Source organism: Fundulus heteroclitus, unplaced genomic scaffold (genome assembly GCF_011125445.2).
Source record: "Fundulus heteroclitus isolate FHET01 unplaced genomic scaffold, MU-UCD_Fhet_4.1 scaffold_61, whole genome shotgun sequence".
In the NCBI taxonomy this organism is placed as follows: domain Eukaryota; kingdom Metazoa; phylum Chordata; class Actinopteri; order Cyprinodontiformes; family Fundulidae; genus Fundulus; species Fundulus heteroclitus.
Genome location: NW_023397044.1, coordinates 1231651 through 1246639, shown reverse-complemented (window position 1 = coordinate 1246639; position 14989 = coordinate 1231651). Strand labels below are relative to the sequence as shown.

The 14989-nt window shown below is 38.8% G+C and overlaps 1 protein-coding gene across 10 annotated transcripts in view; it reads right to left on the bottom strand.

Annotated features, from left to right (window-relative positions):
• adcy3a (adenylate cyclase 3a) overlaps positions 1 to 14989 on the bottom strand; it is a 232927-nt gene that overhangs the window by 37680 nt on the left and 180258 nt on the right. For 9 of the 10 annotated variants that reach the window (XM_036133327.1, XM_036133331.1, XM_036133330.1 and 6 more), the window contains one exon: positions 13334 to 13447. The exons of the other annotated variant lie outside the window; for it this stretch is intronic. In XM_036133327.1, coding sequence (XP_035989220.1) covers positions 13334 to 13447 — 114 coding nt within the window. The remainder of the gene's footprint in view (positions 1 to 13333; positions 13448 to 14989) is intronic. 10 annotated transcript variants of the gene reach the window in all.

Here is a 14989-nt window from a genome sequence, read left to right as displayed (position 1 = left end):
GTGACATCATCCAGAGAAGACGGCTCACCCGCTACTTCCATCTAATGTAGAACAGATTACTAGATCAATGTGTGCTTCTGTGCTTTTTTGTTTCTCTTGTTGTGTCTCTGTTCTGTCTTCTGTAACCCCCAGTCGGTCGAGGCAGATGACCGTTCATACTGAGCCCGGTTCTGCCGGAGGTTTTTCTTTCCCGTTAATGGGTGGTTTTTCTTCCCACTGTCGCTTCATGCTTGCTCAGTATGAGGGATTGCAGCAAAGCCATGTACAGTGCAGATGACTCTTCCCCAGGAGTGAATGCTGCTTGTCGGGACTTTGATGCAATCAACTGGTTTCCTTATTTAGGACATTTTTGACCAATCTGTATAATCTGACCCAATCTGTATAATATGATTGAACTTGACTTTGTAAAGTGCCTTGAGATGACATGTTTCATGATTTGGCGCTATATAAATAAAATTGAATTGAATTGAATTGAATTGAAGTTATCCATCACCTTCGGCAGCTTATGCAGCATTCTTTTCTGGACAATCAGCTCAGCGGTTCCTGTAGAGAATCCTCAGCACAGGACCAGCTTTCTGGATTGTTTTTTTTCAGCAAATGAGCAAAGAATTGCACTTTCTAAAACAGACTTAAAAAAGATAGGCAATGCAGCTTATCTAGCTATTGGTTAGATTGGATCTCAGTTTTCCTATGAATAAGAATCTCCATCTATAGGCTATTCAATAAGGGAGATTGTAACACTTGTTTAGTAAAAAAGGATTTAAAAATTAAGCAAGAGGAAGCACTGAGGAACTCCGGTGAAAGCCGCTATAGATGCTTTTCTGCCAGACAGGCAACTGTTTAACTTTTTAATTATCAATTTTTGTACGACAAATACGAAATATATGAGGCATTCTATCCCCGTGGCAGTATTTGTTTTTATTTGTGGGTGAAGATAAATCAATTTAATCAGTAAAAAAAATCTCAATTTCCCTGTTAGCTTCAACAATATGTACTGTTCACTAAAATCAAGACACATATGGACAGTAATCCTATGCGAAGGTGGGTTTTTATGCGGTAAGATCACTTCCTAAATAGACTTGTACATAAAAGGATAGTTGTGTCCATATTAGTCAGAAGTTGTGCATAACAAACATTTGTAAACTCATAATAATTTAAATCATATTCAAAAGATACAACATACAGTTTAAATAGTTACAACTTCAATAACTAATAAATACAAATTTCAAGTTTAAATTTGTGCTTTACTCTTTATGAACACAAACAGCAGCGGCTGCTTGAGAATACGGATGTTTTCTTTGAGAATACGAATTCACAACAGTGGTCTGACGTCACGGTTTCCAAGGCTGGTTAATGGAGCACAGAGTGCGAAGATAGGAGCCGCGCATGCGCTCTTCAGACTGACCGTCTCAGAATGCAACGCGGCCGCAGCTTGATTCCAGACAGTCCAGAGTGTCTGATCCATACTCCATTCTGGAAGGTGGCGGTAATGCACCTATAAGTTGTTTGCCAACTGCCATTAAAAAAGGAGAAGGAGAAGAAGATCAGGAAGAAGAAGAAGAAGACAGCACAGAGATCACAGTGGTAAGTTAAACACTCCCTTTTCTGCTGCTGTTGTTCTTCAAAAGTACGTTTTCAGATCGTTTGAGGCGGGAACATTATACTTTTAAGCTTCCCTATTTACAGAGTTGGTGCGTAATTTAAAAAAAGAGTCTGATTTATTTGTTTTATGTTTATCAGTCTGATGCGTGTTGCTTTATTAACTCAATAATTGCTGGAATAAATTGTAAATGTCTCCCAAGGATGACAGCAGCATATAAAATAGTGCTGGACGATAATTTAATAACAATATATATCAGTCGAAAAACGTGTGGCACAATAAGGAAAAAAAGGGTCGATAAAAGTTGGTTATAGAGACAGTTTTCCTTCCTTCCTCTTAGCCTATATTAGTTGATGCTGCAGTCACTGCTTCCTCTCAACCAATCGTAATCGCGGACCCAGGCACGCTGTCACAAAGCCCCGCCCTCTCAAACCACAACATAGAGCATGTGAATATGTCGCAGCAAGGAGCAGCGGAGGAAATTGTCCCAAAACGAGGTTTTACTAGTTCGCCAGCCTGACGGAAATAAACCACAGTGAACTGTAAAATTTGCAAGGAACTGGTAAAAACAAAGTCTGGTAACGCAACCAACTTGTTTCATCACGTAAGCCGCTCACTGCTGCAGCAGCCCGAGCTGTGCAGCCCCGCGCGACTCCGCGTCATCTTCTTAGGAATCTTCTGGAAGTTCTTCCAAAACAAAGCAGGTATAGCAGCTAAACTCGGCTCCCTTCTTTGTGATAAAATGACAAAGCGTCCAAGTGGCGTAAGTACATCAGGCATGCAGTAACGTGCTTCATAGTGATGGATATGCTGCTGTTGTCTGCAGTTGAAAAACCTGGCTTTAAACAACTACTCGCCATTCTTGATCCGCGATATAATGTTCCGGGCTGCAAGTTTTTCTCTAACAGCGCTCCCTAACAGCGCTGGTCACTTTAGTTTATTCTTTGTCAGTATTTAATAACATCACCCAAGTCTCTTAAGTTGAGTTATTTTTCTTTTAAAAAAATCAGTTATGGTTAAAAATGTTGGGTAAATAAGAATTTAATTGGTATTGAGTGTTTGTGTGTGATATATTAAAATTAAGTCATTTAGCAATACTATAAGAGCCAGGTTTTAAATCTTTTTGATAATTATCTATCCATCAATATGCATTTTTTTATCAATATGCTTTTTTCTATGTTGTCCAGCCCTAATATAAAATCTATAAATAAATAATAATAATAAAAATAAATTCTATAAATGTTTTTCCTATCTAAGTGAGTTTCCTCTGAGTGAGGACACGAAGAATTGAGAGGAGAAAGAGGGAAAGAAAACAATAGTAACAATATATGGGAAAAAAACAGATATTTATTTTAGACAAATGTTTTAACTTTGGAACAGAATGAAGGTGTAACATTCATTCAACATCAACAAATTAACAGTTACTAACGTGGTTTAAAACAAAGAAATAACTTCTATTAACATCTTTTACAAATAGACAACACCTACAAACATACAATTAAAAATAGTTGGAATGGAAATTAATTTACTGATTATTTTTACAGGTGGTGAAAAAAATTAAATGAAGCAGCATGTGGACATGACTAGAACTGATCTAGGTTAGGTCAGATGTAGTCATGTTCACTTAAACATGCAGCCAGCTGGAGCCGCTCCCTGTCTTCAGCCGCCGGATGGCCGTCCTCCTCTGGGTCAACCTCCTCGTCCTCCACGTCCAGCTGGTCCCCTGCCTCTATACAAATATTGTGGAGGATGCAGCAGCCGGCGATTACTTTTGGGGAAAACGTCAGGCGGACCTCCAGCACCCTTAAGAAGATGAAACGCCACCGTTTCTTCAGACCACCAAAGACATGCCCAATGATGTTTCTCGCCCTGGCGTGGTGTCTGTTGTAGCGTGCCTCCACCTGAACTGTACCAAACTTAAAATGAACTTGTAATTTAGGTAATATGCTGATATGTCTTAATCTTCTATCCAATTAATATAATCTATGTATCAATTGTGTGTCATTGTTGGCTCTATTTAAGGACAAGAAGGTAAGAGATCTTACTGGCAAGCTGTTTCCCTATAGAATGCACCGCAGGCCAGCCAGTAGAGGGTCACCAGCACCTCTATCTCCTGTGGCCATCCATGGGCCTTCTGGATGGGCAGCAGCTGAAGGAGGAGGATGATGGTGGTCCTTCTTAGCCTGACGGCTGGTTTCAGGTCCCCTTCATTAAAAAATATTTGGAGGATTGGCACAAAAGTGTTTATCCTCACATATTTTGTTTCTTTTTCTTCCTGTAGATAAAAAATGCCAAATGTTAGCATAATTGTTTTTTCAATTCTCACCTTTTCACACCATAAAACTATATGTGGTTAACATGCAGATTATTATAGTTCTCAAGAAAGAAAACGTCAAATGTATAGTAGTAAATGAAACAAATGGCTTCCCTTCTCTGGTATTTCTACCATTTCACTGAAAGAATTAACTGAACTAACAGCACATAATTTATAGATTAATCACTGTAAAGGTGGGCAGACAGAAATAACTTTTCCTTAATGAACAATGCTGTGAAAGTTAATAGGTGCAACAAAGTAGCTTAACTCTACTCCCTTTACTGTTACTAATATATAAAAATTATGTTTTCATTTTAATTATTTACAGAAAAATAGTCACAATTTCAACGTGATCACATGTTTAATACCATCCTCAATGTTGTTTTTTTAAAGATAAAAGTAGGAAATAGGCTGTCAATCTTAAAAAACCTACCAGTTGGCACAGACGCTCAACGTCGGACTTTTTATTAAAATGACACATTAACTCTGTAAAAAGGCCACATAGGGAAGCTTAAAAGTATAATGTTCTCGCCTCAAACGTTCTGAAAACGTACTTTTGAAGAACAACAGCAGCAGAAAAGGTAATGTTTAACTTACCACTGTGAGCTCTGTTTGCGCTGTCTGGAATCAAGCTTCGGCGGCGGTGCATTCTGAGACGGTCAGTCTGAAGAACGTATGCGCAGCTCCTATCTTTGCAGTCTGTGCTCCATTAACCAGCCTTGGAAACCACTGTTGTGAATTCGTATTCTCAAAGAAAAAATCTGTATTCTCAAGCAGCCGCTGCTGTTTGTGTTCATAAAGAGTAAAGCACAAATTTAAACTTGAAATTTGTATTTATTAGTTATTGAAGTTGTAACTATTTAAACTGTATGTTGTATCTTTTCAATGTGATTTAAATTATTATGAGTTTACAAATGTTTGTTATGCACAACTTCTGACTAATATGGACACAACTATCCTTTTATGTACAAGTCTATTTAGGAAGTGATCTTACCCCCATAGTTTTGCTTGATGAGAAAAATATTCACCAAATAAACTTTGCTTCTATATTTTTGGTTTACAGCATCTGCTTAGTCTTTGTGTTTCATGTTACACCAATAAAACACACAATAATGCAATAAAGCTCACCTCTCTACAATAAACTATCATGTTGTAATGTAAAAAGGTCCTCTTTTTATTCAAAAAACATATCTACGCTTCATTATTTTTTTTCCTCAGGCTTGCATTATGTTAGGCTTTTATTTTGAAATATTTTACTGCACTTCCGGGCCATCCGAGAAACCGTCTTCGTCTTTCAATCCTAAAGAAAAAAAAAGGAAAAATTAATTGGCGAAATCGGAAAAAGGTGCCGTTTTTGTCATTTAGTTTTTCTGGTTTTTCGTTTCTAAATTGTGTTGGCAAGAAAGGAAAAACGGCTTTGTTTTCCATTTTTGATTTTAAATGAAAAAACAGAATTAGTTTCCATTTTTCATTTTGGTTTTCTGGAAAAAAAAACAAATTGCCTGAAGGTACACGGACCGTAGACAGACCACAGATCGGGTAGTGACAGTGACAGCTACGTCCTTCGAAGGCATATGAGGGCAAGGTCCTTGGAAGGCAACAAGACAGTAGGCCATATATGTATTTCCGGTTGGTACAGACTGACGGAGCAAGCAGCGCCCCCTGCTGTCCGATCAAGGGTACTACCCACAAGTCACAGCTCATTTTTACCCGTGAGACATTTGTGTCAAAAGTGAAAATGAAGGCGTAACTTGTAATGTTGAATTTGTGACTCACAGCAGCAGATTTGTGCAGTTGTACTTATTGATTGGTATTTGTGTTGAAGAAAAATAATATAAAAAATAATTTGAACAGGTGTAACAAAAATTTGTACTTGTGATTTTTTATTTTTTATTCTACAAATACAAAACTTGGAATGAAACACTCTCTACAACTTCAAATTCATGCTTACAAGGCACAAATACTTCTGGAACAAAATAACCTTCATAAAAAAGTCCCATTAGGCTCCCTCCAGCCACAGGAATGTGCTTCATACTGTTCCAAATCAGCTTTCCTGCAAAAGCTGAGAAAGATCACAAAAGCTGGTTTCTTTAGAGGCTGGTTCCTTACTTGAATATCTGATTCCACAGAAGACAGACTTTAGCTACTTAGCTTTGTTTCCAGCTTGAACAAACAAACATGGTGGCCTCTTCAATGTGGATGTCTTGCGGCCCACGGACAAAAAGAGTTTTTCTCCCATCCTGCTGATGGACAACGGGCAAAACAGCCTGGTGCAAATGGGCAGCAACGCCATCATCTACCTGCTGCAGCGGGCGCTCACCCACCTAAAACCACCGGAAGCGCTGTGAGAGTCATGTTCTTTGACTTCTCCAGCGCTTTCAACACCATCAGACAGGTGCTGTTGAAGGGGAAGCTGGAGGACGCAGGAGTGGACAAGCATCTTGCTGACTGGACCATCGACTACCTCACTGACTGCCCTCAGCACGTGCGGTTGCACGGCTGTCACTATTCGACACTGTTTTTTTAGACAAACAAAATCAGTTGATTGCGCTGACCAACTTGTAAAGTGTGAAAATAGTCTTTAGGGCCTGATAAGACGGCAAAATGTCCAATAGCAGTCCCTTTGCAAACGATATTAAATAATATGTTCAACTATGCTGATGTATTTTGGGTTGTTTTGAGGTTATGATAAACTTTATTGCCATAAGGGGTTTTATACACCGATGGGACATTAATGTTTGTGTTTTCTAGTCCACTCATTACACGAAATACGTTCTATACGTTTCTTTTTAAATAAGTGTTATAAAAATATTATTCTGAAGTCACTATGGCCGCATACCACTCGGACATAGGAGGCCTGCAGACATGATGGCTGTGTATAAGATCCACTGTTTGCTGATTGCAAGGCCAAATGTTGCGCAAATGCTGCGTAGAATGATTATTGTCTAGGATAGACTGTCTCTGTTTTGTCTCATGCCAAGGCCACTGTGCAGTATTAGGGGGAGCCGAAAAAGCGAGACAGGCAGAGACAGGGGAGACGAAGACTGCAGCGGGACCGTGGGGTGCGATTACTTTCCATCTATGTGATCTCTGCTCTGTTTCTCAATAAAAGAGCTGGAACTTCATCACCGCCGTCTCTTCATTGAGTAAAGATGGAAATTCAGTTGTTATTGTTTAGAATTCCCATAACACATGAGGAGAGATGGGCAGCTGAGATCTCGCGAGAGCTGTGAGCTGTGCGTAAGTAAAATGGCGGCATACATGTAGTTCAAAATTAAATCCACTCAGGTAAGTAATAACCAATAACTGAAAATTAAACAAAGTAAAGTTTAAACATTAACAATTGTCTCATTTTCACGAGGGAACAAACTGGAAGAAGAGACCTTGACGAGCCTGGAGAGCTACCTGGACGAGTGTTTTGACAACATCGTGATGGGGAAGAAAAAAATGCCGCAGCCACAAACACACCTTCACTCAAACGAACCCGGTCTAGCTCTACCGGTGCCTCAACTTCCACTCTGTCCCCCGACAGGAGCTACAGCGACGTCCTGGAATCAATCGACAAAAAGCTTTACCAGCCTGGACGCTCGCCTCGCCTTGGTAGAGGTGCTCCACAAAGAGTTTCAGGCTCTGAGAGAAGCGGTCGAATTTAGCCAAGCCCAGCTAGCTTCTGTTGCCGCAGAGAATGAGGGGGAAAGTCACGGAGCTAACCGAGGGGTTGACGCGGCTGACCGGTGAAAATAAGAAGATGAAAGAATCCATTCTGGACATACAGTCGCGAAGTATGAGAGACAGCCTCGTCTTTGCAGGCATCCCGGAGCGCCAAGAAGAGGACCCTGAGTTTGCTATACGTGGGTTTCTCCAGCAGAAGCTGAAAATACCGGCGGATCAGGTAAAAAACATTACCTTTCATCGCGTTCACCGGCTCGGAGGTAAGAAACCCGATAAAATCCGCCCTCGTCCGATTGTAGCCAAATTTGAGCATTATAAACAAAAAGTGTTTGTTAAAAGCTATGGCCGCGAATTCAGAGGAACGGATTTCAGTGTTAATGACCAGTTTCCTAAGGAAATCCTAGACCGTAGGCGAGTGTTATTTCCATTCAGAAAAAAATACATTAATGATGGCGTCAGAGCTAACGTTGCAGTTGACAAACTTTATATCAATGGTCAGTTGTTCAGGGATCAGAAGATCACTCCTTGGCTTTATTAGATGCACAAAGGGTGGATTTATAGCTTGTCACGCTTGAAAAAAAAAAATGTGTTCGGAACACGTTGATAAAAGAAATAAACGCACAGCTCAAGAGCACATTGGCACGGTATGGTTGTTAGTCACGGTTGGGTACACGAGGCATGGGTGATGGTTATTTCTCTTTCATCTTTTCTCACTCATTGCACTTTCTTAATTCTCTGTCTTTCTTTATATTATTCATCTGCTCCTTTCCTGCTGACCAGGAAATCACAAGCACGTCAGATGATGCTACCTGGGTCTTTGTATAACTATTCTTCTGAGGACATGCACTTTTCAACTTCTCACTTTCACCTATGATGAATGTAAAGTTTGTGTCATGGAATGTGCATGGAGCAGGCACCAGGGAAAAACAGCTAAAGATCTCTAACCAGCTTACAAGATTAAAGGCAGATGTTGTCTTATTGCAAGAAACCCATAAATCAGATACAACTGTAAGTGATCTTAACTCACCTGAGTTCCCCAATGTGTTTGCTGCCTGCTATAACTCTAGACAGAGAGGAGTAGCAATTTTAATCCACAAAAAGGTTAGTTTTAAAATATTAGACAAAATTATTGATCCCGAAGGTAGATTCATAATAATTAAAATATCTATTCATAACCAGAAGTTATGCATTGTTAGTGTATATGGTCCAAATGTTGATGAACCTTCGTTCTTCCACAAACTCTTCCATGCACTTTCAAAACACGGGGATTGTTCTCTAATTATTGGGGGTGACCTCAACTTTGGTCTAAATGAGGAAATAGACAGACTGAATACAACAGGGTCTCAGCGTAGTTGGCAGTCATTAAATATAGTCAAACAATACATGAGTGATTTTGGTCTTTGCGATGCATGGCGTTCTCTTCATCCTAATAGTAAGCAATATACTTTTTTTCAAATGTTCACCACTCGTATTCTCGTTTGGACTATTTCTTAATCAGCAGTTCGCTGCTGTCGGACGTTTCAGATGCTGTAATTCATTCTATCACTATTAGTGATCATGCTCCTGTTACTTTAACCCTAACAAATAAAAAAAATAACCCCACAAAACAAGAGCTGGAGATTTAATACATCGCTGCTTAAAGATGAAGAATTTAATACATTTTCCAAAGAAGAGTGGGTTTCATACTTAGAACACAATGAGCTGCCAGGCACTTCAGCATCTATACTTTGGGAAGCAGGGAAAGCAGTGATGAGAGGCAAAATAATTTCATTCTCATCTCACAAAAAGAAGTTGAAAAACAAGAAGATTCAGGAATTAGAAGAAAAACTTAAGTTACTAGAAACTTCCCTGGAAGAGGGAAAGTTGGGTAAAATCCGTAAAATAAAACTAGAATTAAACCAGTATATTGAAAAGCAAAACAAATTTCTAATAGAAAAACTTCAATTAGAAAATTTTGAACATGGCAATAAGTCAGGAAGCTTCTTAGCTAATCAGTTAAAAATAAATAAAGAGAAAACGACTATATTTGCAGTTAAAGATTCCAATGGGAATACATTACATGATCCAGAATGTATAAATAACACCTACCGTGATTTCTACAAAACTTTATACACATCACAGATAAATCCATCAGACAATGTCATCAAGCAGTTTGTGAATAAAATTACACTTCCTAAACTATCAGATAACCAAAGAACGACACTGGACTCACCGCTGACAACAGTTGAAGTTCAGGAAGCTTTAACAAGCTTGCCCAATAAAAAGGCTCCAGGCCCAGATGGATTCCCTACTGAGTTTTATAAGGAGTTCTGGAGTATTCTGGCACCAACGTTTCACAGAATGTTGCAAGAAATTCAGGAAAATGGCAGATTTCCAGCTAATATGAACTCTGCCACCATCAGTCTTCTGCTTAAGCCAGGCAAAGATCCTAAGTTGCCCAACAGCTATCGTCCCATATCCTTAATCAACGTGGATATTAAAATAATATGTAAAGCTTTTGCAAAACGATTAGATAAAGTCACTCCTTTCATAATCCACCCAGACCAAACTGGCTTTATCAGAGGAAGGCAGTCATCCACAAATACACGCAGATTACTTAATTTAATAGATTATTCCTACAGTACAAATAATAAAACTATTATAATGTCTTTAGATGCAGAAAAAGCATTTGATAGAGTAAATTGGAATTTTTTATTTGCTACTCTGCATAAATTTGGTTTTGGCAATTTTTTTATAAATTGGTTAAAAATTTTATACAGCTCTCCTACAGCCTGTGTCAGGACAAATAATCAAACATCTTCCAGCTTTTGTCTCCAGAGGGGCACTAGGCAAGGATGCCCACTTTCCCCCTCACTTTTTGCCATTTTTATTGAACCTCTAGCAGCAACAATTAGACAAACAAAGGTTATTAAGGGTAGGGTAGCTTCGATTAAAATGATGGTCTTACCTAGAATTAATTACTTATTTTCAATGATCCCCAAAAAACCATCATCTGACTGGTTTAAATCTCTAGACTCTTCAATCTCTAAATTTATTTGGAAAGATAAACCGCCCCGTATCAGCTTAAAGACGCTACAGAAAACTAAAGACAGATCTGCCAAACTTCCATAAGTACTACTTGGCAAATAGACTACAATATATCACTAAATGGATAAAGCATAATCCTTTAGACGAGACCTGGATAGATATAGAACAGAAAATATGCAATAATATCATGATTTCAGATTTGCCGTTTATTAGCTCAAATATAAAACGGCATACATGCTTTAAAAATATCAATATCAGCTCTACTCTGACAGCATGGTGGGAGTTTCTTAAAATGACAAAGTCGTCACTTATCCCATGCAGTCGTACACCCATCTGGAACAACCCTGACATCCTACAAAATAATAATATGATAAACTTTACATACTGGAAGAATAAAGGTATTGAATATCTGGAACATTTACTTGATGGAACCGAGTTCATCAATTTTTCCAAACTAAATATGCAATATGGCATTAGTAAAAATAAATTTTTGGAATATGAACAACTTAAATCTATAATTAGAAAAAAATTTAAGCATATTAAAGGTGGTTTACAAATTCCAAGTAATATATTAGAGTTCCTAGATTTAAACCCCCCCAAACTACTGTCTAAATCATACAGGACACTGACTAAAATAGATGATTCAATATCTCTTCCTATTATGAAATGGGAAGAGGATCTATCAGTCAGCTTTGAACAAAACTTCTGGGCTCAGATATGTCTAAGAACTTTCAAATTGACTAGAAACACCAACTTACAACTAATACAATACAAAATCCTTCACAGAGTACACTACACAGGACAAAGATTATTCAAGATGGGTCTGGCACGATCTAATATCTGTCCACACTGCATATGCAGTCATCCTGATAATTATATTCATGCGTTATGGTTATGCACACCAGTCCAGAGGTTCTGGACACAGATATGTAAGGACTTATCAAAGTGCTTGAGCTGTAAAATTACACCTTCCCCATCAGTTTGCTTGCTTGGTAATTTTGAGGAAAGCCCTCTGGGGAATAAAATAGTTTACATGGTTTTCACTGCACTATGTATCGCAAAGAAAACTATCCTCATGAATTGGAAAAGTAAGGAGAATCTCAGTATCAATCAGTATAGAGATCTTTTGTTGGATCATATTCATCTTGAGACAGCATCTGCATCCACATCTGTTCGATCTCTTTGGGCTCCTTTGATTACCTCATGGACCAACTCCCAGTTTTGGTCCGTGAGGCAGACACCCTGTCTACTTTTAAGACTAGGCTTAAAACTTTTCTTTTTGACAAAATTATAACTAGTGGCTCATGTTACTCTCAGCTACCTTTATAGTTTTACTGCTATAGGCTTAGGCTACTGGAGTATATCAGGATCTAATTTTCTCACTCTATTGAGTTCTACTGTTCTTCAATTATGCATTATGTGTTGTCATTTCTGCTTTAACTTTCTGTTCTCTCTCTTTTCTCTTCATAGTAGGTACACCTGGTCTGGCGTTCTGTTAACTGTGACATCATCCAGAGAAGACGGCTCACCCGCTACTACCATCTAATGTAGAACAGATTACTAGATCAATGTGTGCTTCTGTGCTTTTTTGTTTCTCTTGTTGTGTCTCTGCTCTGTCTTCTGTAACCCCAGTCGGTCGAGGCAGATGACCGTTCATACTGAGCCCGGTTCTGCCGGAGGTTTTTCCTTCCCGTTAATGGGTGGTTTTTCTTCCCACTGTCGCTTCATGCTTGCTCAGTATGAGGGATTGCAGCAAAGCCATGTACAATGCAGATGACTCTTCCAGTGGCTCTACGTTTCCCCAGGAGTGAATGCTGCTTGTCGGGACTTTGATGCAATCAACTGGTTTCCTTATATAGGACATTTTTGACCAATCTGTATAATCTGACCCAATCTTAATCAATCCCTTAATCTGGATGGCATTAACTTGGCCTCTGGTAATAAAGTTAAAAATCTTGGTGTTGTTTTCGACCAAGACATGTCATTTAAATCCCATATTAAACAGGTTTCCAGAGTTTCCTTTTTTCACCTCCGGAATATCGCCAAAATTAGAAACATTCTGTCCAGGAGTGATGCTGAAAAACTAGTCCATGCATTAGTCTTATATATATATATATATATATATTATTATTATTAATTTTTTTTTTGGGGGGGGGGGGGGGGGGTTAAAGCCAGTAGGCTTGGGGGGTGGGCTGGGGGAGGTAGAGGTGTTGGTCCTGGTGGGTGGTTGGCTGGCGGGCCCTGCGGCCTCTCACCGCTGGAGGAGAGGCCTCCTTAATAGGGCTTGTGAATAGATACAACAACGGTTCTGCTTTCCTGTTAAAGGGGAGTTTTGCTCTCCACCATCGCTTTATGCATGCTCAATATGAGGGATTACTGCAAAGCCATCAAGAATGCTGACGACTGTCCACTGTGGCGCTACGCTCTTTCAGCAGGAATGATGCTGCATATCAAGACTCAATGCAATCTACTAGGTTTCCTTTTTTTTTCTCTTTTTTTCCCTTTTTTTTCTTTTCTTTTTGCTTTTTTTTCTTTTCTTTTTTTTCCTTTTTTTCCCTACTAGGTTTCCTTAGATAGGAAACATTCTGACCAGTCTGTCTGGATGATTTGATCGTATTTGACTTTGTAAAGTGCCTTGAGATGACATGTGTTATGAAATGCCGCTATATAAATAAAATAAAATTTAACTGAATTAATGAGAAATAAAGAGATCTGCTTACCTTCATGCAAATGTAACCATCGTTGACATCAGAGGTGACACCTGATGCTGCCATATAGGTGCTCCCAATGGTCTTGATTTTTGTTATGTAGCGGAATTTAGGCTCATCCAGCAGCTGGTATTGATACAGATGACAAGTTAGGGGATGGTGTTAGCAAATCCCAATGTCCAGAGTTTTTAGGAAAAAGCTAGTGTTTTCCTGCTTGAGAGGGAGATCTACGACGGAGTGTTAGGGCCACACATGAAGGGAATTTTTTTTTGCCATGACGAGATTAAACTCGACATGTATACTTTAAAGTCGCCATGTCGACATTAAACTCAACATTACGAGAATCTCAAATTCAGAACTGCGAACCCGGGTAAGCATCACTAGGGAAAGCCGTTACGTTATTGGTAGGCCACCGCTTCCAGTGATGATTGTACAGTTGCACCACGGCAAAGACTACCTTCACACTTAATTAAAACGCAGAGACTGCAGCTGTGGAGCGCGGTTGCGCTTTTCTCCAAACTTTGGAATGTCGAGATTAAAGTCGCCACGATATATCAACTTTATTCTCGAAATGGCGAGTTTAATGTCGACAGGGCGACTTTCAAGTCGACACATCGAGATTAAAGTCGACATGACATTTCAACTTTATTCTCGAAATGTTGAGTTTAATGTCGACATGGCGACTTTAAAGTCGACATGTCGAGTTTAATCTTATCATGGCAAAAATATTTTTTCTCTTCATGTGTGGCCCTAATACTCCGTCGTAGAGATCAGAGTATAGGTGATTGTTGAGAAGGAAAATTACAATTAGATATGCAATAATACATTACATTTGAATGTCTTATATTTTTACTTCCAATTACATATTTATCTATATGAGTGTACTTACAAGGACCACACACAAGGCTAATAAGGATTACCTTTGTGCTTAGACATTGTTCATGAATTATTAAGGACACCAAAATAAGGATAAAAGGGAGAAATTAGTAAATACAAATTTCTCTAGTAGATATATATACACGTTTATAAATTGTGCATGCCACTTCACATTAGAAAGGAAATGTTTTTACGCTGCTAAAAAATTGCCAGACTTTCCAAAGTAAATGTTAAAATATGTTATATAAAAAAAATGAAACAGACCAAAATCATAACTTCTCCAGAGTAACACACTGAAATGAAAACTTTAATAAACTTTAACAACAGAAAATAATTCATCCCTTTGGAATTTGAATCTTTAAACCTTTATAAGAAACTATATATTTAATCATCATCTTTATTAATGTCAGTTATACAAAAATGTAAAATTCACACAAAGGCAAACAGGCTTAAATCTGAGGCAACCGGGCTTTCGTTCAGTTCTTTCTGAAATTGTTTGACACGTATCCAGGAGTCTTTGTAAATTCTGGATGGCTTGCACTTGTGCAACCTGTAGTTGGTGCACTGCTGTTTTTAAGGACATGGAGGCCCATCCTCCTACGCATCTGCGCCTAGGAGGATGGGCCGTTTTCAGGCTGTTTCCAGAAAGAACTGATTGAAAGTCCGGTTGGCTGCCTGTGTGCTGTTGCGATGAGCTGGATAACTGATCACTTGCACAGGCAATTCACACAAAACGATATCACTCCAGGTCCAAAGTACAGGACATGATAGTCCACATCACTTGAACTTTTA